The sequence below is a fragment of the Carlito syrichta genome, unplaced genomic scaffold (assembly GCF_000164805.1).
Source record: "Carlito syrichta isolate Samal-C Ts95f unplaced genomic scaffold, Tarsius_syrichta-2.0.1 Scaffold305223, whole genome shotgun sequence".
In the NCBI taxonomy this organism is placed as follows: Eukaryota; Metazoa; Chordata; class Mammalia; order Primates; family Tarsiidae; genus Carlito; species Carlito syrichta.
The window spans coordinates 21,295-44,150 of NW_007249319.1; the positions used below are offsets into that span (position 1 = coordinate 21,295).

General features: G+C 39.1%; 1 protein-coding gene across 1 annotated transcript in view; it reads left to right on the top strand.

Annotated features, from left to right (window-relative positions):
- Positions 1-5,341: 5,341 nt before the first annotated feature.
- Positions 5,342-22,856, top strand: part of GABRR3 (gamma-aminobutyric acid type A receptor rho3 subunit) — a 48,283-nt gene continuing 30,768 nt past the window's right edge. The window contains exons 1-3 of the mRNA XM_008061372.1: positions 5,342-5,466; positions 14,461-14,573; positions 21,512-21,579. Coding sequence (XP_008059563.1) covers positions 5,342-5,466; positions 14,461-14,573; positions 21,512-21,579 — 306 coding nt within the window. The remainder of the gene's footprint in view (positions 5,467-14,460; positions 14,574-21,511; positions 21,580-22,856) is intronic.

Below are 22,856 nucleotides of genomic sequence, written 5' to 3' on the forward strand. Positions count from 1 at the left end.
TTATTTTGCTTGTGTTGCTCAGTGCAAATCACTCAGCTTTCAGAGTGTGGTTGTTCCTTTGGTAAGGAAGAGAAGTGTGTGGACGGTCACGTGTCTGGATGGGAATGTGTATCCTATGCTGCCATCTAGTGGTGATACTGCGCTGTTACACAGTAAAGACTACACTTGGGTGCCATCCGCTTTCTTAACTGGAGCGAGATCCTTCAGTGTCCCCACTCGTGTCGCAGCTAAGTCTGTATCTCAGGAACGATGTGAGACGGGAATAAAAGGAGGGCGGTGGGAAGAAAGGATGATGTACTGTACCGAGGCTCCAGTCCTTCTAGGAACCAGAGAGGAAACGGGATTTCTGGAGTGAGCAAAGATTTTTGGAGGGAGATGGCAGATGCCCCCTACTGGCTGCTCTAGGCTGACCAGTTATATTAAATTTCCAGTGTGCCCAAGCAAAATAGAGTCATGCGTAGATAACGATGAGGATAAGTTCTGAGAAATGCGTCGTTGGGTGAACTTGTTCTTATGTGAACATCACAGAGTGTAATTACACAAACCCAGATGGTACAGTCTACGACACACCTAGGCTATATGGTATAGCCTATTACTGTTCCAAGGCTACAAACCCGTACAGCATGTTACTGTACGGAATACCACAGGCAATTGTAACACAAAAGTACTGTATTTGTGGGTATCTTAATCGATCTAAATATACACAGGGCGCCGTACAATACGGTATAAAAGATGAGAAACAGCACACCTGCATAGGGCACTTACCATAAATAAAGCTTGCAAAATTGGAAGTGGCACTGGTGAGTCAGGGATTTATTCTAGGTGAGTGAATTTTCTGAAAGCATGACTATAAATTTAAAAAAAAAAAAGGAAATGAGGTGATCACTGAACCTCTTTAGTCTAGATTTCTCATACATACAAGGGAGAAAGAAGTGAGTGTAGTCTAAATAATTTTCAAAAGTCCCTCCATATCATCACTTTATGACTCTACAATTTCCAGCTCAGGATATGGTTGCCTATAGTACATCCTGCAGACACACTGGGAAATTTCTGGAGGCTTTGAATTTGTTGTTGCCAGAGGTGCTTAGCCCAGTCTTAAGAAGTTTCTGGAGTGGAGGGGGTGGGGAATCGAAGGATTAAGAGTTAGCTTCCCTTCTGTTTTTTGTTTTTTTTTTCTCTTTGTAGGCAAAATAACAGCTACATATCCCAAGGTGAATATTGGGGACACAGCCATGCTGTCCAAGTTTTCTCTTTATCCTTCTGCCAAGGGATAAAAACCGGCTGACATCATCAGAGTGGAAAAAGGTGAACAGGAGGCAGTTTATGCAAGGAAGAGCTTAAGCGCTTACAAAATTCTCCAGTGACCTCCGTGATTCATTTTGCTTCTTGGTAGTTACCACTTTCTAATTTTGAAGGATGTGCTTTTCTGCTTTTTTTCTTAAGAAGCTTACTGAGCTTGCAAAGGAAAGCTCTAAAGGGATAAGGTATAAGGAGCCAACTCAGCACCAACAGAGACAGATGCCTGACTATAATTGAACTAAAATCCTGAGACCTTCCGTAAGCTAACTCCTTCTAGTCTAAGCCGTTGCCTTATTTTTATTTTTATGCAAACCACTTTCCGCTTACAGTTTATCACCAAAAAAATAAATGAACTGCTTTTATTTCTCCCTTAATGTTTATACTGATATAGATAGTTGGCCTAGCAAAGATTATTCAGTAAAGACGTCAGACAGATTCTCATCATTGACTCATCCCTACAGTGCAGGAGGAGATATCCAGGGCATCCTACCATAGACTTAAGTGACCATGAGGAGGCGTGTGATCTGACAGATGTTTCTGAAAAAGGGCCCCAAATGGCTCCACTGAGTCCTGCAAGGTAGATAGCTTCAGCTCTAGACCTTTCTTCGAGTCAAAGACGGTTTCAAGAAATCCTCCCGTAATGTCTTGCTTATTCTGTTTCAGTGGCCAATATTTTGTTGTGAACTTAAAAGTGTCACAGCAATCATAGGTTGTCTCAAGATGATAGGATGCAGCATTTTATTAAGGAAAATGTATGAAGCGTGGATATGCCTATACCTCAGAAATCCCAGACGGGCTGACCAGGACTAAGAGGGGCAAGGGAAGAAGCGGGAAGCCCAATAGGGCACTACTGGAATAATTCAAGCAAGAGATGTTGGTGACTGAGACCAGGGTAGTGGCGGAGGCATTGGCGAAAGGCATGTGGTTCTTGGGTAGACTTTCAAGTTGGATTGGACCTGGAGTGTGAGAGAGAGGGAGAAGTCAAGACAGGACTATATGGCTATCCATTGAGATGGAGAAGGCTATAAGTGGATTGGGGGAAAATATCCACAATTTTACCATTGGTCATGTTGAACATCATAGCAGAAATATCAAGCAGGCAGTTGGATATTGGTAGGGATTTTGGAAGAAAAGCCTGAATTAGTAATATAAATTTGGGTGTGTTTGGCATCTATATGGTTTGGGGTTTTGTTTTGTTTAAGATATGGTTTTGTTTGTTAAGATGTGATTTCTTTAGCATTCTTTCTTCTTTTTTAATTTAAATTTTTATTTTTAATTGACAAATAATAATTGTATATATGTATAGGGTGCAATGTGAAGTTTTGACATATGTACACAATGTGGAATGATTATATCAAATTAGTATATCCATCACTGCACATACTTCTCATTTTTCATAGTGAGAACTTGTAAAATCTATTCATTTAGCGATTTTGAAACATACTCCTTTTTTTTGAGAAAGCAAGATTGATTGAGAGAACAGAAAAGCTCCCACAGTGGGAGGGGACCCAAGGGGTTGCCCCTGAAATATACATTGCATGACTATTAACTAGGGTCATCATGTTGTATTGTATTACTATATCTCAAAAAATGTATTCCTCCTGTTTAACTGAAGCTTTTTAATATGGTTTTAAAAGCCTGAATGAGAGCATTAAAGGGGTGAGTTGATAGACAAGATGAGTATCAAATACTGAGCCTAGGGTCACTCATGTTATGAGACCTGATAGAAGAGGGAGAATCAGATAATAGGACTGAGAGAGAATGATCAGAGAGGGAGGAGGAAAACAAGGAGCAGGGCATTGCGGAAGACAGGTGAAGAAAACGTTTCAACTAGGAGGAAGAGAGCAGGTGTATCAGTGGTTCCACGTGGTCAAGCAAGGGAAGGACTGAGAATAGACCACTGAACTAGCTTCTTCCATGTTGCCAAAGGACAAGTGCACTTTCACCGGACCCTGTAAACAGGGACTGCGACTCCTTAAATCACCTAGCAAACAACAGTTGTTCACAAAACATCTTCAACGTAGCTAACAATTACTTTGGGAAATGCTGCTTTCGATGCCAGGTGGTGCTAAGTGAAGACAGCAGACCTCCGTAACAGTGCTAGGGCCAAGGGATTAGTGTCCTGGATCTCATGAGAGCACTGACATGGAAAGTACTACAAACTCTGGCCACGGTGTAGTCGTCCAGCAACCCAAGTGACCATAGCTTAAGACCGACAACTTTTCTTACATTTTTCCCACTGGCTCTTCAAGGAAGAAGAAAGCTTACTGGCTCTGAAATACTGAAAAAAAAAATGCTCCAACTTCTCTAACCATTAGGGAAATCAAAACTAATAATACAGTGCCCACTAGATTGGGTAACATTCAAAAGCCTGATAATACCAATGTTAAGAAAAGATTTTAAGATAGGAGAACTCTCGTTCGCCGCTAGTGAGATAGGAAATTGACACAACCACTTTTCTGAGCAATATGAGGGTGTCTAGTACATTTGAAGATGAGAAAATTGTTCGGCCTAGCAGTCTTACTTCTAAGTATTTTACCCTAAAGAAATTCTTACACACGTGCACCGGAAATATTAAGAAAAATTTATTGCAAGATTGTAACAGAGAAAAAATGCCCATCAACAAAAATATGAATACATGAAATGTCATGCATTCACACTGAAATACTATATAGAAGTCAATGAATTAAATAGAGAGACATCTATCAACATCATAAATTTCTAAACGTAATGTTGAAAGGAAAAGTAGCTCACAGAAGTAAAAATGTAATATGACACCATTTGTATAAAGTTTTTTAAACATGCACAAAGTTTTACACTATTTATGGATACATACATATATAATAACAGCGTAACTGCATTTAATTAGAAACACTAAATCAAGGTAAGGAAAGAAGAAAGGATGTATTATATCATCTTGTATATTTGTAATACTTTGTACTAAAAATATTTTTAAAGAGAAAATACATGCCTAAGAAACATAGGCCGCAGTTTTAATGCAGGGGCCAAGAGAAGGCATAACCCAGTCAAAATGAATTAATGTGATAAAGTAATAACAGAATGCAAGATGTCAATGATACAATCATTTTGAGAAAATTTAAGAACTTCCTTCACAACACTATATTTCTGGGAAGAAAATGACATTCTTCCTAAATCTTAATAAACAGGTCGACTGTTGCTGCATTGCTGGTCTTGTGATATTCCAGTTGAAGAAGTTTAATTTCACAGACATGCCTACTCACGGGTACTTTGCATACACAGAGGGAATAGTTCCAAGGAATGTTTCTATGCCATGTATGCAAAGCACCTTTAGGAGAGCACATGGCCATAATTTCACCGTGATTAGGTGTGTTTTGCACACTCCACAGGACTAAGTTTTTTTAATTAATCAGGTTGCTTATCATATTAAGCTTAAATTGATCCATGTTTGTTATCAATGAGATAAACCATTCAAATATGAGTATTTACCTCAAAAAATAATTTAATTTTGTGTCTGTGCTATGGCAGTCCGTATGCATTTGAGGAGGAAAAGATTCCTTTCTGGATTAAAAGAACCCATGGGACAAAGGAAAAGGTTTTCAAATGTGTAATTAAAATTAAATTAATCATCTTTTTTCTCATTAAGCATATTATTTTGCAGAGTCATTAAGTATATTTAAACGATATTGCATTGGGTTAAGAGGATTAATGCCTAACCTCACATCTTTGTTTGCCTAGGACTGCAGCTGAGAGTTTACTGAGTATGGATCAAGCATTACACTGAGAACCTTCCCTGAAAAAAGGAACTAAAGGATGTTAACCGAAAATTTTAAAAATCTGCTTTGTTTTGCTTAAATTGCGGAAGATCCAGACTGATATTTGCCTGTCAGTGACGTGAACCTACTTAGTCTACTGAAACAAAGGACAGCATTGGAGGCATGTCTCTCTTTTTTCCTTAATATCTTTTACCTGGCACAGTATTTATTTTTAAAAGGACACATGAAGAAGAAATCGCGATAACGGTATTGGCTGCATCCACCTGCACTGCTTTCTTTTGGAAGAGATGGTCCTGGCTTTCCAGTTGGTATCCTTCACCTACATCTGGATCGTGTTGATGCCAAATGCTTGTGCTGCTTCTGACAGCAAGAATACACACCAGCGGTGCTTCCCTTCATTGAAACCAACACGGTAAGATGCTCATGGTATAGTCCAGGAATTATTGCTCAGTTTCTCTCACCAGCTGCATCAGACCTGCTGGAAACCTAGAAACATGTCTCTGATGGTAGCACATCTTTGTGGCCTTATCTGTCTCTGAAGACAGCATTCACACCATCACCAGTCACATCTGGTTGACATCTGAAGAGGTAGAATCTTGGAGCTTTGCTGGCTTTTGTATGTTTATGTATGCTTATTTTGAGGGGAGGGAAACAGCTAAAGGGTTTATGTAGGAGTTCTCTTTCGGGGGGATGTGTTTCTTCAGTGAGTAATACATTTATTACTAATAAATTAAACAATTGTTTAGTGTTTCTTTAAATTTCTTTTGGGTATAAATTATTCTAAATACCAACTTCTTTTAATGTCAAGTACTTGTAGGGCATATAGTCTTATAGACTGAGGAGATAGTATCAAAAGATTTTAAAGCCTTTTGTCTTTCAAGAATAGCTTCCATACCTTAAAATATCCTGACTATCAACACATCATTATTATCGTCCCATGAACAATCAAGAGCGTGTTTGGACATCCTAGTAAGGAAGATCGTTATCTGTTAGAGTAACCCATTTACACCATCTTGCCTGGGACTTAACAGGTTTTAGCACTGAAAGTGCCAAGATTCCCTTCAGTCCCAGGCAAACTGGAATTATTAGTCACTCTATTACCCATATACCTTTAATAACCAAAGAAGTTATTTGGAAAAGTCTTCCCTTTTCACCAAGCACAAGATTTCCAAAAAGACGTAGAAGGAGAAATTGAGGGAAGAAGATAAGAATATCATCTAGTCAACTCTGGGAGTCAGTGGAGTGACAGTTGTTTCAACCAGATTGTCCTCACATCGTGAATATTTATTATGCATTTGCCAAAGATCAGGAAAGAGAGCATAAAATTTTAATAAATGCCTCCAAAAACAAAAGAGGTGGGGGGGGGTACCTACTAGATTCCAGATTCCTACTCTGCAATTAACAATCAAAAACTATCTCCCATACCTTCCATCCATACTTCTGCTCCCAGATCCCACACCTGAGATAATATGAGGACTTGTTCAGTTAGATCACTCTCTGAGTGTTCTTCAAGGTAATCAGCTAAGGAAATATTGGGGAAATGTTGGGTTATACCACCTGACTGTATTTCAGATTGCTTATAGCATTGATATGGCATATTTGTATCAAATTTTAAAAATCAATAGAGACTACTTAAATATCATCTACCATTGTAAAAGCAGATTTGTCCAGACTGTTTGTTAGATATATGAGAAGAAAGATTATCATAGGAGCTAATCCATCACACCAGCCCACTACCAGTGGCTATAGAAAAATCGACCATGTGTATTTTTTTTTAAGAGATGAGATCTCGCCAAGGTGCCCAGGCTGGCCTCGAACCCGTGGGCTCAGGCAATCCTCTCACCTTGGCCTTCCAAAATGCTGGAATTATAGGCGTGAGCCATCGTGCTCGGCCTGACCATGTGTATTTTTAATGTGTCATTTAAGGGACAAGAGGAGAACATTGGTTCTTTGTGGTGGGGTTGGGGATATTTTTCTGATGTTATATGCCTCATGTTTACATCCTATTTAAAGGAAAAGAAGAATTTTACAGAGAATGCAAAACCAACTTCCCCCATAGGGAACCTCAGGATTTCTGCCACATGGGACCAAGAGTGTTTGTTTTCACTTCTCTGTATCCTAAGTGTGTTGCCCCTTTGAGCCACAAGCTAGAATAGGACTCATTAAAATTTATATCTGCTTCTTTTGTTCTTCAAAGAAAAATCCTCTAGGGCACTGGAGATTGAGTAAACCATCACACGGGCTCAGAAGTAGCAACTTAGAATGAAACCCAAGCATTTTCCCTGAGTGAAAGAGTAATCCAGCCAGCCAATTTCTGAGCTGTCACTCAAGCACTCACTCATGCAGATTTTAAGGCATTTGACAAAAATACAGATGTACTGTATAGGGTGGTATCTAGACTAAGGAGCCCAGGAGTCTTCACACCTTAGTAGGTAAATAATAGCTGTGATGTTCTTTGCCTACATTCAACCTGATTATCAGTCAATAAGTAAGCAATGACTGAATTAATAAATAATCCTCTCTTCTATAATGCAAGTGAAGAGAGTGAACATTAAAGGAAGACAAGGTTTTTCTTTGAAAATTATAAATTGGGTTTATATACATTACTTCATTTTTATGTGCATTACTTTTGGCCATTTTTCATACATTCAAGCCCTTAAATGCTTTGTTTTAGCTGTTTTCAATCAGATTATAACCTCATTTTTATCTGAACATTCCCTTTATTTAATATCCAAAGATTTTTAACATCTGGTATTCAAAAATTCCCTTGGTTTCTTAGAAACAAAGTGGGGAAGGGTGTGACCAAAGCAAGTTATAGCAGATGAGAATATTCCTCTCTTGTGTAGGGAAGAAATTTGGCTCCCTGATGATGCAAAAAGGCATATCAACTTCCTCACTACTCATTCATTCGTTCAGCAATTGTATTGTGTGACCTTTATACACAAGTGCTGGGGCCTAAGGATTCTGTGGGATCGATCAGCAGAATGCTGGAGTCAACTCAAACCATCTTGTAAGAGCCAACTGTTAAATGTTTAGGAAGTTTAGGAGCTGGCTGTTAAAAACAAACATTATTAAGAATTAAATTGTGTAGCCCTACCATTAAATAAACCATGTTTTAAAAAAAGGTAATAAGTACTTAACACTCAACACTTCCTGATAATTTCACTGCATTATACTATCATCTACTGCTCTTGACGTCAAGTGGCTCCATCGTATCTGTATGGTAGAAATACTACAATACACCATACCATACCATACCATACCACACTATGGCAACAACCAGCTCGGTCATGCATGTTGGTGGCTTGAAATCAGCCATGGTGGGAATATCGAACACGATGGGAATAAGAAAACATCGTCAATCGGGGCTTATCTTTTTCCTGGAAAGCCACTTGATATACCTTAAAAGCCAGGACCCTTCCGAGGGATTGCAAATTGGGTGCTACTGCCAGCAAGACAAGAGTACAGCAGAGACTCCAGCTACAGGGTGCAATACTCTTCTGAGAGGAAAATGGTTGGTCAGGTCTAACTTTCCCTAGTTGTCAGAGAACTTGAGCCCAGTGTTGCCAGATTTTTTTTTTTTTTTTAAGAAGCAGAAAATCCAGGCTTTTATATGAAATTTTTCAATTGTAATATACCAAGCGGACTCTCCAAAACGTGTCTGCAGACCAGTTCCTAATCCGGTCCAATTTTCTCACTTCACAGAGACTGAGGCCTCATCACTGAGTTTGTGATAAAGACACAAGTGAGATTAGGAACGACCATATCTTGAGTGGAGCTGCCTCTTCCCCAAAAGTGCTCATTTGCATAGTTTGTTTGTTTGTTTTCTTTCTTTCTGTACAAGAGACAGGCAGTTCACTAAAGCCACGCGTGTGCCCAGAGCTCAGGAGTTAGGAGCAGTTCAGTCAAAGGCACAAGATTCTCTTCACCTAATTAGTGCCACATCCCAAGACGTCTCAAACGCATCAGGAACCTGGAAATAAACACTAGACTCACAATTATGAGTTTCCTCGGTGACCAAAAATCGGTCAACTAGTTTTCCTACTACTTTACCTTATTTCTTGGGTTTGTATCTATGTAGGCTAACAGAACATTCTTGCTTCATTTTGTGGTTTTCTTTTTTATATAGAGGTACAAGTTGAAAAAAATTTTAAAAACAGATTTTTATTGTATTTATTCTAATTTTACACATCTTGATTTATATAGCAAGATGTATCTGTAATACATAAATCCACCCAACATATTCAAATGTGGATATTATGATTATACTACACAATTATATACTCTTTATTGTCAAAAACATTCTTGATCTTTTTTTATTTTTTATTTTAAACATGTGGGGCACAATTCAGGATTGGGTATACAAATGGTCATTGTACAGGTAAAGTTCGGGCCTCACTTTGGTTCCCCACTTCACCTGGTTTGATATCAGGTACCCTTATAGGTGAAGTGTACCTCACCACCACCACCACCCTGCCCTGGCAGTTTCCCACTACTGCCAATCCCTTTCTTGTCGTATTATGCTAATTGTTCTGGGGCCATTTATGAGTGAGAACATGTGGTGCTCAGTTATTTGTTTCTATGATAGATCACTTAGCATTATAGACTCTAAATCCATCTAAGTTGCTGCAAAGTTCATAATTTTGTCCTTCTTAATGGCTGCATAATATTCCATTGTGTGTCTGTACCACTTTTTTTTTTTATTCAGTCCACTTTTGATGGTCAACATGGTTGGTTCCCATTTTGTATTTTTCTAAAGAAAAATAAGTAGCCCTACAGAAAGTTTTTTTATTTTTTATTTTACCTACATTATTTGGGACAGTTGACCGAGCTTCAATGTAGTGTGCTCTGGTTTATAATAAAGCTTCACTGAGAAAAATACCCATGTTATCAAGAGGGTGTGTTTCTAGAACAAGGATAATAGAGTAATGAGGAGGAGAACTATGAATGGATCCTTATTTGGAAAAGATTCTAGATGGCAAGGACAATTTGGTCCAGATAATTTATAATAAATAACAATAGTAATAATGGATTTTCAGATAAAAAAATACCAAGAATCTCAATTATGCTTTCTCTTTTTCAAGTTCATGTCTAATCTTTTACACATATACCTACATGATTTTTTCATGTTTAAAATTATAGCATAGAAACAATTTCACATTTTTTTTAACTTATGCATTTCATAGACATCCTAATGGTATTTTTATCACTCCATATTATTAACTTGAATTAAAGGACAAAAGTTACCTCCTTTATTTTTGAACATTTATTCTCAACTTTGCACTGTTATAAATAACCGCAATAAATATTCTTACACATGTAATTTCTTTATTAAAAAAAATTTAATTTTCCTGGAATTGACTTACTGAATCAAAGCATATTAAATATCTTTATAGCTCCTGAGATGAATTTCTAAAAGGGTTTACCAATATTTATCTCTCATCTGCAAGATATAAATATTCCCATTTTTATCGTATCCTTGTCGGCAGGGGACATTAACTTTTTTTTTATTATTTAATAGATATAAAATGATAGTTATGGTTTTAATTGGTATCTCACTATTGATTCTCTCAATGGAATATTTTTAAATAGGCTTGCTAATCACCTCCTCCCTCGGGTAAATAGTCTATTCATGTCAAGCCTAGTTGTTTTCAAGTTCAACTCAAGTTAATTCATCAAAGACATAGCCCTCTCCCCTCAGGAAAGCAGTTTTATAAAGCAAGCAGCTGAGTGTTGGTGACTCAACTAAAATAACTTTTTGTTATTCCACTTATAAAGCTCTAATGCATCAGAATGGTTAAGTGTCTTTCCTTTCTCTCTACCGGTTCTGGTATTTTTCAGTTCTTTGCCTAACATGCCCTCCTCAAAGACCCTTTTAATTCCCCGGAGACCACTCAAAACACAAACTGTGCTTGCTCCAGACCCCTGCTTTCTGAGTCACAAAGTTGTAGGAGAGCTTCTGACACTGAGAAGAGGGAGGCACATAGAAATAAGTTTCCTCTGTCTGATCCGGGAAGGAAAAGGCCCTGACTCAAAGAGAAAAGCCACAGCTCTTATGCCTACTGTTCCTCAAACAATGTTCATAATACTTTGTGGGAAAAGACAAAGATTAGGGATGCTGGTCAAAGACTCCTCCAAGAGTTGAGATTTCTTTCTTTGCCTGATCCCATCAGGACTCAAACTTTCAGAAGAGGCCTCAGTCAGAAGGTATCCAAAAGCTTCCTTTCCATAACCTCTAAAAATGAAATCATTTTTTCTAGAATGAGGAAGAAGGCAGAAGACACAAAGTGCTTTAAAATGATACATCTATGGATTAAGACAAGGGAGTTCTCGGGGTGAGGAGGAGACACAGCATCAATAAGGGTACCTGATCTCAAACCAGGCAAAGTGGGGACCAAAGAGAGGCCCAAACTTTACCTATATGATGACCACTTGTATACCTAATTCTGAATTTTACCCCATATCTTTAAGTTAAAAAAAGAAAAAGACAAGGGCCCTCTGAGCTGAATTTGATGCGGCATTACACAGTGACCCCTTTATTAAGGAGTCATGTTTGCTGTTGTCTCCTTATTTCATCCTTCATTTTATCAATCCTTCTGTGAATGCCTTGTGAAATTATTTTATAAGCAAGGAGCTTCAAACCTGGCCATTCCAGGGGTATAAATAATGTGTCCTAAGGGCACATGCAAGCTATCTGAGGGACATGTGGACATCGATAGTCTAAAAACACGCAGTTTCTGCATCTTTAACTTCCTATGACCTCTTTCCTAAGTTGATGCACTGGAATACTCTCCTTTAGTGCATCTCTTAAAGATCGTGCTATCCCACTTGGCAAAATAAAGGCATCCCTCTTCCTCTTCCTGATGCCTTCTGTAAGTATTGCTCCAGTGTGTAACAACTGCCTGGGTAAAAAGAGACCATCACAAATGTTGTTGATGTAGTGGATTACTCTAGTCTGCATAGCACAACTTTCTCCAAACTGGGTACCATTTCCTATATATATGCTTTCAACAAAATTACAGGAAGAACCTAATTTGTCAGGCTACAAAGTGACATTGCTACAACATTAATAGTACAGAAACAAAATTTCTTCAAATTCTATGTACTTACACATATATAAACAAACTGTTTTCAACATTTTCATCTATCAAATAGAATTTATGCAAAACTCAGTTTTATTCTAACAATGAGTTATTTCTATTTACTGATACATAGGATAATTAAAGGAAATATACCATCATCTCACTTAGAAATCTATTTCCAGAAAAAAAATTTATCCTTAATTTTATTATCAACATTTACATGACTTCTGTTTTGCTCTATTTGTAATGGTCATAGAATATTTAAAAAGTTAATTAAAATGTCGACATATTTTTCTCACAAAGATATATGGTGGAGTGATAGAATTCTATGGAGGAAGTAAAATAGAAATACAAGTTTAAATATGACACGAAATGATGTAAAATTTCTGATTTTTTAAAAAAAGAGCTTGTTCATGTATTTTTAAATACATAATGTGAGTATTTAGAGTCATTGGATACATTTAAAAGAGGAATATGTTTTATTTAAAATCATCAATATTTAAGCAATTTTAAAATTTATGACGAAAAGTTGTAGATGTCTATTTAAATATGTGCAGAAGAGTACATAGCTTTTCAAAATTCTTCTTTAGAGAGAAGATAAGCAACAAATCCTTTTTGGGAAATAGATGCGGTACAAAAACGGCAAAAATAGATAAATATGGAACATCTCACTGAGTGTCTGAAGAATTCTCAAGTTAGAACAGATGCGTGTGCTTTTGGGTACTGCCCAGAAAGCATTTCATCATAGATTCTGTCTTCACCGTTCCTGGGATTCTCAATTAAGATTGATCCTTTCCAGTCTCATGGAGAGGTATGCTTCTGAAAGACACATTAGTGACAGGCCATTTCGTAGTATTAAAAAAATCGTTACCAGAGGGGTTCACAAATTTTCATGAGTTTCCACCCAAAGTTACATTTTTATTTTTCTTAAAATAATAAGTAGCTAGCTTTTATCAAACGTCTACTACTTTCTAGGCCAGTAGTCCTCCTGAGAAATACATATAAAGGCAAATTCTCATACCCCAAATCTATTGAATCAGAAACTCCTGGCATAGAGCCCCAAAAAACATCATTTGGATGCATGCCAAAGAAGGTAATATTTACGAAGCATCTGGCATGGTGACTTGAACATAGTAGGCACTTAATAAAAGCTAGTTGCTCTTATTTTTTTTTTAATAAATAGTTCGTTCTACCTCCTTAGAAGAATTTTCCTAGTTAATTCTAGCTCCTTGGAAGACATAGTTCTGTGCGTTCAATTATTCATAGGCTACAATGGTTTAACATGTTCAAAATAAAACACTGCATTCTACCCAAACCAGATTTCTTCTCCCAACTTCTCCCTTGCAATCAATGGTAAAAATACATCTATAAGCCTCTGAGGGTTTCAACTACAAACTGCCCTGTTGAAAGACCACACTGGGTGATCTTAGGTGCCCGTAAGCCCGGCTGCATATCTTCTAACAGCGGCTTCATGTTCTGAAATTCTATTAAAGTCACTTTAGAAATTGCACCCACAAGCCTTGTGTTAAAACTCACATTGGCTTCCTGGACACCCACAACATTACTGGGAAGAAGGCATTGCCAGGCAGAAAAAGAGTCAGGGAGGTCCAGCAACTTGTTCACAGACCAGGGGAGGACAGGGCTTGATTCCCATATCAGGACAATGACAGTGGAGAGGCCACTCCTGGCCTTCCTTTTTGCTGGAGAACTGAAGGTGAAAACAGATGTCGCCTCCTTCACACTTTGACTTGGTATCGTGTCCAAACATGGCCATCCCTCGGGTTCTAGAAACTTCAGCAGAGGTTCTGCCTCTGTTCTTAGCCTGCACCCATATTTTCTGCTCATTTTGTCTTTGTAAAAACACGATCCTGGTCAGTGCACAGTCTTACAGTGTTTGTATTACTTCACTGTCTCAGAGTAGAAATTGTTCGACTTCATTGACCGCAAGAACCACTTTGGGTAGCTGATTTAGTTGATCTGGGACAGGGGTCCATAAATTTCCATTTGAAATATCTCTACTCGGGTGACTGGGATATTCAAAGCCTAACAGCCAAATTCTAAGAAGCATAACCAGTTTGTGCATTCAATCCAAAATCAGTGTGTCCCTTAAGAGGCTCCAAATTTTGGTTTACCTTATCTGCTCCACACTTATATAACAAAGAGCAAATGTTGACAGATCTTTGGCTTAATATGAACTGAGAAAATGAGCTTTTATGTATGTATTTCAGAACATGCTATGTTGAGCACAGATGGCTAACCTAAATCAAAATAATCCAGAAGCATATGTATCTCAAAAGTATTTTTTTTTCCCTTTGGGGGAACAGCAAACAAGAAATTAGAATGTGGAAAGATGACAATACCAAAGCACGACCCCTCAAATATGAGACATTTCTCCAAATAGAGGACCACGATTTTGCAATGAGACCTGGATTTGGAGGTGAGTACGTTCTTTACAAAACTCATGTCAAAACCCATTGTACTGTCAAAATGGAGGTGAACATTTGAAGCAATTAAGACCAAAACACAAGCAAAGATCATCAATTTAAAAAAAAAAAAAAAACCTTAGCTGGGTGTGTTGGCTCATGGCTGTAATCTCAGCAATTTGGTAGGCTGAGGCAGGAGCACTGCTTGAGCCCTGGAGTTGGAGACCAGCCTGGGCAATGTAGCAAGACCTCATCATCTCTAAAAGAAAGAAAAAGAAAAGAAAGGAAGGAAGGAAGAAAAAAATGTAGCCCGTCACGATGGCATGTGCCTATAGTCCTAACTCAGGAGGCAGAGGTGGAAGGATTGCTTAGGCCCAGGAGGTCAAGACTGCGGGGGGTCAGGATTATGAGTGAGACCCTGTCTCTAAATTAATTAATTAATTAATTCTTTTAGAATGATCTTCTCTTGAATGAGAGCAATTGATCATTTATCCAATTAAATTGGGCCCCCAAACTCATTGTTCTACTAGGCACACTATCGTAAATCGTCTATGTTCAATAAATAGTAAATGGCTATATCTTGCCTGTACGCCAACTTGTTTTAACTAAAATCTAAAAGTCGGATCACATGTTATTCATAAAACCTTGTTGAATATTCCTCTGAGCTGGAATCCCTGGCTCTTGTGAAAGAACTAGCATGCTTCATGCCATGGCCTCCATGAACTAACTCTGCTGAGTTTTTTCTTTTGTTTTTTTTTTTAACTTTCAACACTTCTGGCGATTAAAATTGATCAAAATGTTGGCATACCAGGCACTGTGCACTGTGCTGAGCCCTTTAATGCACTATCTTATTCGCCCCCTCACAGTGAGTCTGAAATAGGCACTATTATAATACTTAACTGTGACGTGAAAACTTGAGTCTTGGGGAGGTTCAGAGAGTCGCCCAAGACCATGAAAACAGTAGGTGGGCCCAGCACGCTTCCGCTCAGCCTGTAATCCCGCGCCCTTGGGAGGCTGAGGTGAGTGGATTGCCTGAGCCCGCGGGTTCGAGACTCGCCTGGGCAGCGAGACCTCATCTCTACAAGAAAAATCAGAAAATCAGCAGGGCATGGCAGCACGTGCCTGTAATGCCAGCTACTGGGAAGGCTGAGGAGGAAGGATCGCCCGAGCCCAGCAGGTCGAGGCTGCGGTAGCCGGGAGCGGCCGCTGGCACTCCAGTCTGGGCGACAGAGTGAGACTCCGACTCAAAAAAAAAAAAAAAGAAAAAAAGAAAGCAGTAGGTGGTAGCACCAAGTTGCAGTGATGGTGAGAAGGATGGAAGGAGTTTGTATTAGACACGCACACTTGGAACAAAGATGCTCTTCCCCTCTGATTGTGTAACGTGCCTGCAGTTGCATCACTAAGGGTACCAAGTTTTCCAGTTGCATCATAAGGGTACAAGTTTTGCAGGGTATAAAGAAATCAACTGGTCAAGCCAGACTTACTGCTCAATCCATCCTCACTCCTTCAATCGACCCAAAGTCTCCCACGCCAACAATTCCTGAACAGACAGTTCTTCAGAATCTTAGAGATGTGGAGACAAGGGGAGTGTGGAATGGGGGTGAGAAGCAGGGTCCTCCGGCAGGAGAATAGTTTCCACCTTTTGATAAACAACCTCATCGCAAGGATTCAGGGTGGGGAGGGAAATGGTCTTCTCATCTTGTGGGTATGACCAAGGGAGGCACGGTCGGCATGTGGATACCATGGAGGACTAATTTGTTGGCAGGCAAAATAAAAAAGTATACCAGGGAGCTGTTAGGTTGAGGGGTGGCTTTTGGTGTTGCTGTTTTTTGTTTCTTGTTTTTTTTTTTTCCAATTTCCTGGAATCCACTGTGTTGTCAATCTAAGGGTCTGGCCTTGACTTCCTTAAATTAGTGACTCAAACATTCGTGAGCATTCGAATCCCCCGGGGGGTTCTGAAGACACAGACCACTGGGCCCTGCTCCCAGAGTCTCTGATCCACGATCCCCGGGTGGGTCCAATGATGTGCATTTCCAACACATGCCTGGTTACCCTGACGCTGGTGGTTAGCAGCATCCGTTTAAATCTGGGTGAGTTTCAAATTTTGTTTTCCGGAGCAGGGTTCACAGTTCGATCCTAATTTAAGATGGCGATGGGATTTTAGCCACGAGGTGGCGCCCGTCACACAGGAATGGCTTGAAGCCGGCCTCCGCGCGGATGCGGTTGAAAGGGCGACGTGGGTACTTGTCCCAACACCAATTCCCAAAGCTGCCCTCATTCCTGTCAGGTTAGATTTCTCAATTAAATTAATTCCCATCCCGGGGTTTTTTTTTTTTTTTTTTTTTTTAATGGAGATTATTTTAGGCTGCTGGAAGCCAGAAAAAAAATGGAAAGAAAAATGACTGTCCTTGAATGCAGACCTTGAAACAAGCAGTCCCGCGAGGCCTTGTCCACTCAAAGTGGTCCAAGGACCAGCCGCAGAATCACCGGGTACTTAGAAAGGCAGAGGCTCAGGCCCACACTCAGGCTCTCTGATTACAAATCTGTATTTTAACAAGACCCCCAGGTCAACATCGTCTATATCACCCCCCTCCCCCCCACGACGAACATGACTTGACCTTAATTTTCCACCCTGCTTGATCTGTTAGAGATACACATTAAGATTTTATGTGGGGAAAAAAAATGCATTTTAAAAAAATAATTTATTTCCCGAGGCTCCTTTGCGGGGCTATTAAACAATGCAATTGAAATGTGCGACTTTGTGGCGGGGAACCCAATCATCCCGTGATTCAGACATTTTTCTGACAGTCATAGACTGGGGTTAACTGGTGTCCACGTGGCTTGTGTGTTCGGTCAGTTCAACCAGAAAAATCCATACATTCAGTCAGAAGTGTCTGTCTGGTACCTCTGTGAAATAGGGTGCTGAACCTTCTCTCTCACCTGCCTTGGTCAGAACAGCTTCTGATACCAGTAACACACTTTTTTGTTCTCTCGGGGCTGCCTTCCTTGGGGAAATCAGAATGCAGCACGTAAGAGACAAGTTTTAATTTATCTTCTCTTGCTTTATACTTGTCCATAACACAAACACACGCGCCTACTTCTCTCCTCTTGAGCTCAGTGTAACTTCTGCACTTCCCCTGCTTTAATGTGTTTTCCTAATTAGTTTTAACATTAAAACCAGCTGCGACTGCAGGGTTTTTTTACTTTTATAAAGCATTAGAAGATTAATTGACTCATTATGTGGAAACAGGAGGATATAAATTTGGGGGCGCTTTTTGTTTAACGTGGGTTATAAATTGCAGCTCATTTTCTTTATTTATGTTTTCTCTACCCTTTACATTGCCCATAACTAAGGGCTGTTTTTGTCTTCATTTTATAGATGATAATTTCTTTGTTTCTTCCATGTGAAATCAATTCAGTATCTCATGAGTGGCTACTGAGTCAAGACAAAAAAAGCTAAAGTCATAAAAGTTGTTTGTGCAATCTTTGCTTGTCACACAAGAGCACTTTACTGGAAGTCAGTGTTTTTCTGTCATGGGTTTTAGGAGAGCGTTGTAACCTTTCTGAGTAGCCCCTCATGTGAACAGTGGAGCTAACGTCTGGGCTATCTAGCTCACAAAGTGGCTATAATGACAAGATGAGATAACATATTACACAGTGAATTTTAAATGTGTGATACAAATAAGACGTATAACTCTTATTTAGCCCTCATTATTCCAGCCTGCATAAAAGCCAGATTGATTCTTTATCTTGATGCATATGAAAAGAATTATAAATGGGTTTGCTCCTACCTAATTAGTGATCCTGGGAAATCAACACTATAATCATGAAGGTTAATATTTAATTAATGCTTACTATATTTTAAGTGCCTTATGTATAGAATTAATAAAAGTATCTATTAAATTATTATTATGTAAGCTGTCATATTTACTACGGATCCAGGAGATGAGGGATAAGTTGGTTGTAAAAACATTTGCATGGGGTTAGGCTAAGGACAAGCATTCTTTCACATTGTCTCCCAGCAAGCCTGCAAGATGGGCACCATATATTTATTTCTCCTATTTTACAGATTAGCAAACTGAGGTATGAGGAGTTAAAGGATTTGCAGAAGTTTGGCTCTCACTCAGGTTAAATGGCTACAAATTCCGTGATTTTTTTTTTTTTTTAAGTTGGAGTCTCACTCTGTCATCCAGGCTGGAGTGCAGTGGCACACTCACGACCACCCCAGCGTCAACCTGCTGGGCTCCAGTGATCCTTCCGCCTCAGTCTACCTAGTAGCCAGAACTACAGCTGCATGCTACCACAGCACACTATCACACCCGGCTAATTTTTGATTCACTGTAGAGATGAGGTCTCTCCAAGTTGCCCAGGCTTGTCTTGAACCTGTGGACTCAGGCAATCCTCTCACCTCAGCCTCCCAAAGTGCTGGGTTTCAGGCTTGAGTCCCATGATTTTTAATCCATCTGCAGTCCCTTCTCTCTAGGATTCAGCAACTTATCTGTACAAACAGTGATCTCTGGAGCCTTTATCTAGTTCCAAAATTCTAATTCTGCCTCTTGTCTTTGCATACCCCTCACCCTCTGCTCTGTCCTCAAGAGCGCCAGAGCACAGGAGAGATTCTTAGACCCAGGAGCAGGGCGCACTGAGACATGGCGCTCAACAGAGACAGAAATGAGGCCAGATGGCGCCCCAGGCCATACATTTTCCCAGCCAACAGAAAAGCCCATTCTCCCAGAGCGGTGTAAATCTGGAGGGAGGAAAGAAGAAATCTAAGACATTTCCAGGAACCCATTCCTAATAAATAAGCCATGTTTTTACCCTGGTCAGACCAGCCTTAGAAAACCCTCAGGCTTCTTAGGCTCCAGCGATTGGCCAGTAGTGGCATGAACATATTCTTGGAGGGTAGTTTTGTAAGACTGTCCTAGGTTTGCGGAGATAGTTATCAGGAACTAGGATCCACTTATAAGCCATGAGATCCTAAATCCAAGTTGTCCTCTGGTTTGTTGTTGTTGTTGTTTTTCCCCCAGAAAATAAGTGATGAGAAGCACTATATCTTTTTGTTGTTGTTAAGAGTGGACTGATTATCTAAATGTTTGAGTGTAGGATTTGGACTAGTATCTTGTATCCCTAAGAAGAAGATTTACATTTTTGCTTAATTGCAGTAGTAATAACTTGGGTTTATTTATTTGTGTTTATTGGGTACTAATTAAATGCAGTAACCATATTATTTCTAGTCTTCAAATGAGTCTCCAAGGTGAATGTCACTCAGATTTTACTGATGAGGAAACTAAGCTTAGAGATATCACACATCCCCGTTTGCACTCAAAGTCAGTTTGCACTCTAACCCACGTGACTCTAATGCTAGAACGTCACATGGGACACCATGCCACTCCTCCAAGACCTTTCCAAATCTTTCATTCCCATGGAGTGTTGGGATGAATGGGTTGATTTACTCACCACGAGGTGCCAGGGAGAGCCATGGGCAAGATATTTTCATGAATTTTTATTTTGAAAACTCTACTAACTCAAGAAAAAAGGCACACACCCACACAAAGAAAGACCAGGGCCAACCCTATGAAAAAATACAGTAACAATGAGCTGTTTCCAAGTTAATGCTTAATTACAATGATCATGAAACAGTACTATTTAAGAACTGTTGAAATTGATGTTGTCTGGATGTACGGCCACTGATCCAATATGGCAGGGCGAAGTAGTGAAGATTCAAATGAGGCGTCCCTGATGCCCAAAGCATGAATGTATTTGCATGCCGACCCCGTGCCTGACTAGCAGGAACCTTTAAAAGTGAGAAATGATGTTGAGGGCATGGAGTTAAGGAACCAAAAAAGGGGAATCTGGTGTTAAAAAAACTGAAGGCACCATCAGCCAATTAATGGGGGAGTCACAGAAGAGCTACAGGACTGGCGAGACATCCTGCTTTACACGCTACTGTCTATCTAGAAGGCTGCTGAATTACATACATGCATGTGTCAGAGGCAGCACCCTCAGGCATTGCTTAGCCTCACTAAGGAAGCTTTTCAGGCCTGGCCCCTGTAAAGCCAAGAATCTTGATTAAAACAACCAGCTGGGATCTATCTACATGGGATTTACTATCGTCTTATTCCTCTGGTCCAACAGCCGTGCACAAGTGAAAGGGGCTGATTTTTTTGGCAGGAGAGAAAAGTTTCCAACATTGCCCACAGTCAAGGATGCCATGACACTCCCTTGACTGTAAGATATGACGATTGTCATATAGAATACAAAATTCTAGGGTGGCTCACGCCTGTAATCTCAGTGCTTTGGCAGGATAAGGCAGGAGGATAACTTGAGGCCAAGAGTTCAAGACCAGCCTGGGCAACAAAGTGAGCGCCCCCCATCTCTACCAAAAAAAAGAAAAGAAAAGAAAATAACTGGGTGTGACTGCACACACCTGTAGTCACAGCTACTAGGGAGGCTAAGGCTAGAGGATGACTAGAGCCCATGAGTTCAAGGCTGCAGTGAGCTATGATCATGCTACTATACTCCATCCCAAGTAACAGAGCAAGGCTCCATCTCAAAGAAGAAGTAGAAGGAGGAGGAGGAGGAAGAATACATAATTCTACATACTCTTAGACATGTTTTCAAAACATTTTTCCTTTTTAAATCACTACCAGCTAAAGAGAATAAAAATTTTAAATAACACTAGATAAACTTCTTTTATACTATAGAAAGAAAATACTGATATATTCCCAAGCAAATGAGTAATCATTATTGGAATAACATTTATTTATACGTGTCTTTATTATTATGATTGAATGTATAATAACTTGTTCAATAAATAACAGAAAATTTTTGTGTTTAAAAAACTTGAAAAGTAATTTATTCACAGTCCATGAACATTGATCTCTCTGTTTTGAATGGTTCTAAAATAATTGTATTGCATTTCTCAGCATGTTACCCATTCTTCTTTCTGAAGGGTCCCCAGTGCCAGTAGGTATAGATGTCCAGGTTGAAAGCATTGACAGCATTTCAGAGGCTAACATGGTAAGTTTCTCCCTGGGATATTAGTCTTTTTCTGAAAAAGATAGAAATGCAACAGTGTCAAAATCACTGATGTGTTCAAATCATTTTAATTATGAATGTTATTTATCTCTCCCACTTAATAATAAAGTCATGGTTGCTGTACTCTTCGATCAGTTTCTCTCTGTTCTTGATACAATTATCATGCCTTTCCTATCCTTCCTTTCAATAGTTTTTCAGTGGTGGAGCACTGTAGAACATTATGACATACTTAGCTGTGTAGCATGAACTGGGGGTAACTGTATAAGAAGAAGGATTATCATGATATATGTGCAATAAAAAACCATAGCCATGAGTTCTTACTCGGGAAATTATAAAACATTTGAACTAGGGCTGACGGACTGCTTCCAAATGTGTCAACTGATATTAATTTTGCTTAACTGTAGAAAAAGAGTAGCAGGGGACAAAGAATTTTTTTTTTTTTTAATTCATGAGACCAAAAATTTAATCAGGAAAATTTGCTCTATTCCTTTATATTTTCTAGAAAGCTAGAAGAGATTGCCATTATTTTATTTTGTAATGAAACATCTGTATTTTAATAGAGTATTATTTGCAAGCCAATGTCCATAAAATGATCTCTTATTAGTATCTTCAACCTTCCTTTTAGCCTTTCTGTCTTCTGTGCCATTTTGCAAGAAAATACTTTGCTTTTTGTTTCTTCTCCCTTAACTACTTTAGTTATTTTTACGTTTTAATATCCCCAAACATAATTTTTTCCATTTTATGTTCTCTCTTCTTAATTTAGAACCACCTTCCTTGTCTACATAATTACCAGAGCCATTTTTCATTTGAGTGATTCTCAGGGTTTTTCAAGATTTTGCTCTAAGAAAGAATAGTGAATACCATGGCTAACTTATTTGCATGAGCACCTACATGCCTGTTTTCAGATATAATTCCTTTTTTTACCTACTCCTGTTAAGTTGTTAATATCAGAGTTTTGTGTGTTTTTCTACACCAAATAAAGAGTGCCTATATAGCTTCAAAATGTCAATGTCCACTTCCTTGTCCTTACCAAATTGTTGTGTTCTTACATTTGAATCGCACTTTTGTCTCATTTCATTCTTCTCAGTAGTGCTGTCTTTCTCATCATCCTTGGTAGAGGCATTTCTTTGGTTTCTTCTCAACACCACACCACATGCAAGTATTCGTGACAAGGGCCCTAACACATACCCACTCGGAAGATGAAGCTTATGAATATGTCTGGATTTGGTTTCAATTTTGGATTTGTTTGGAATTTTAGT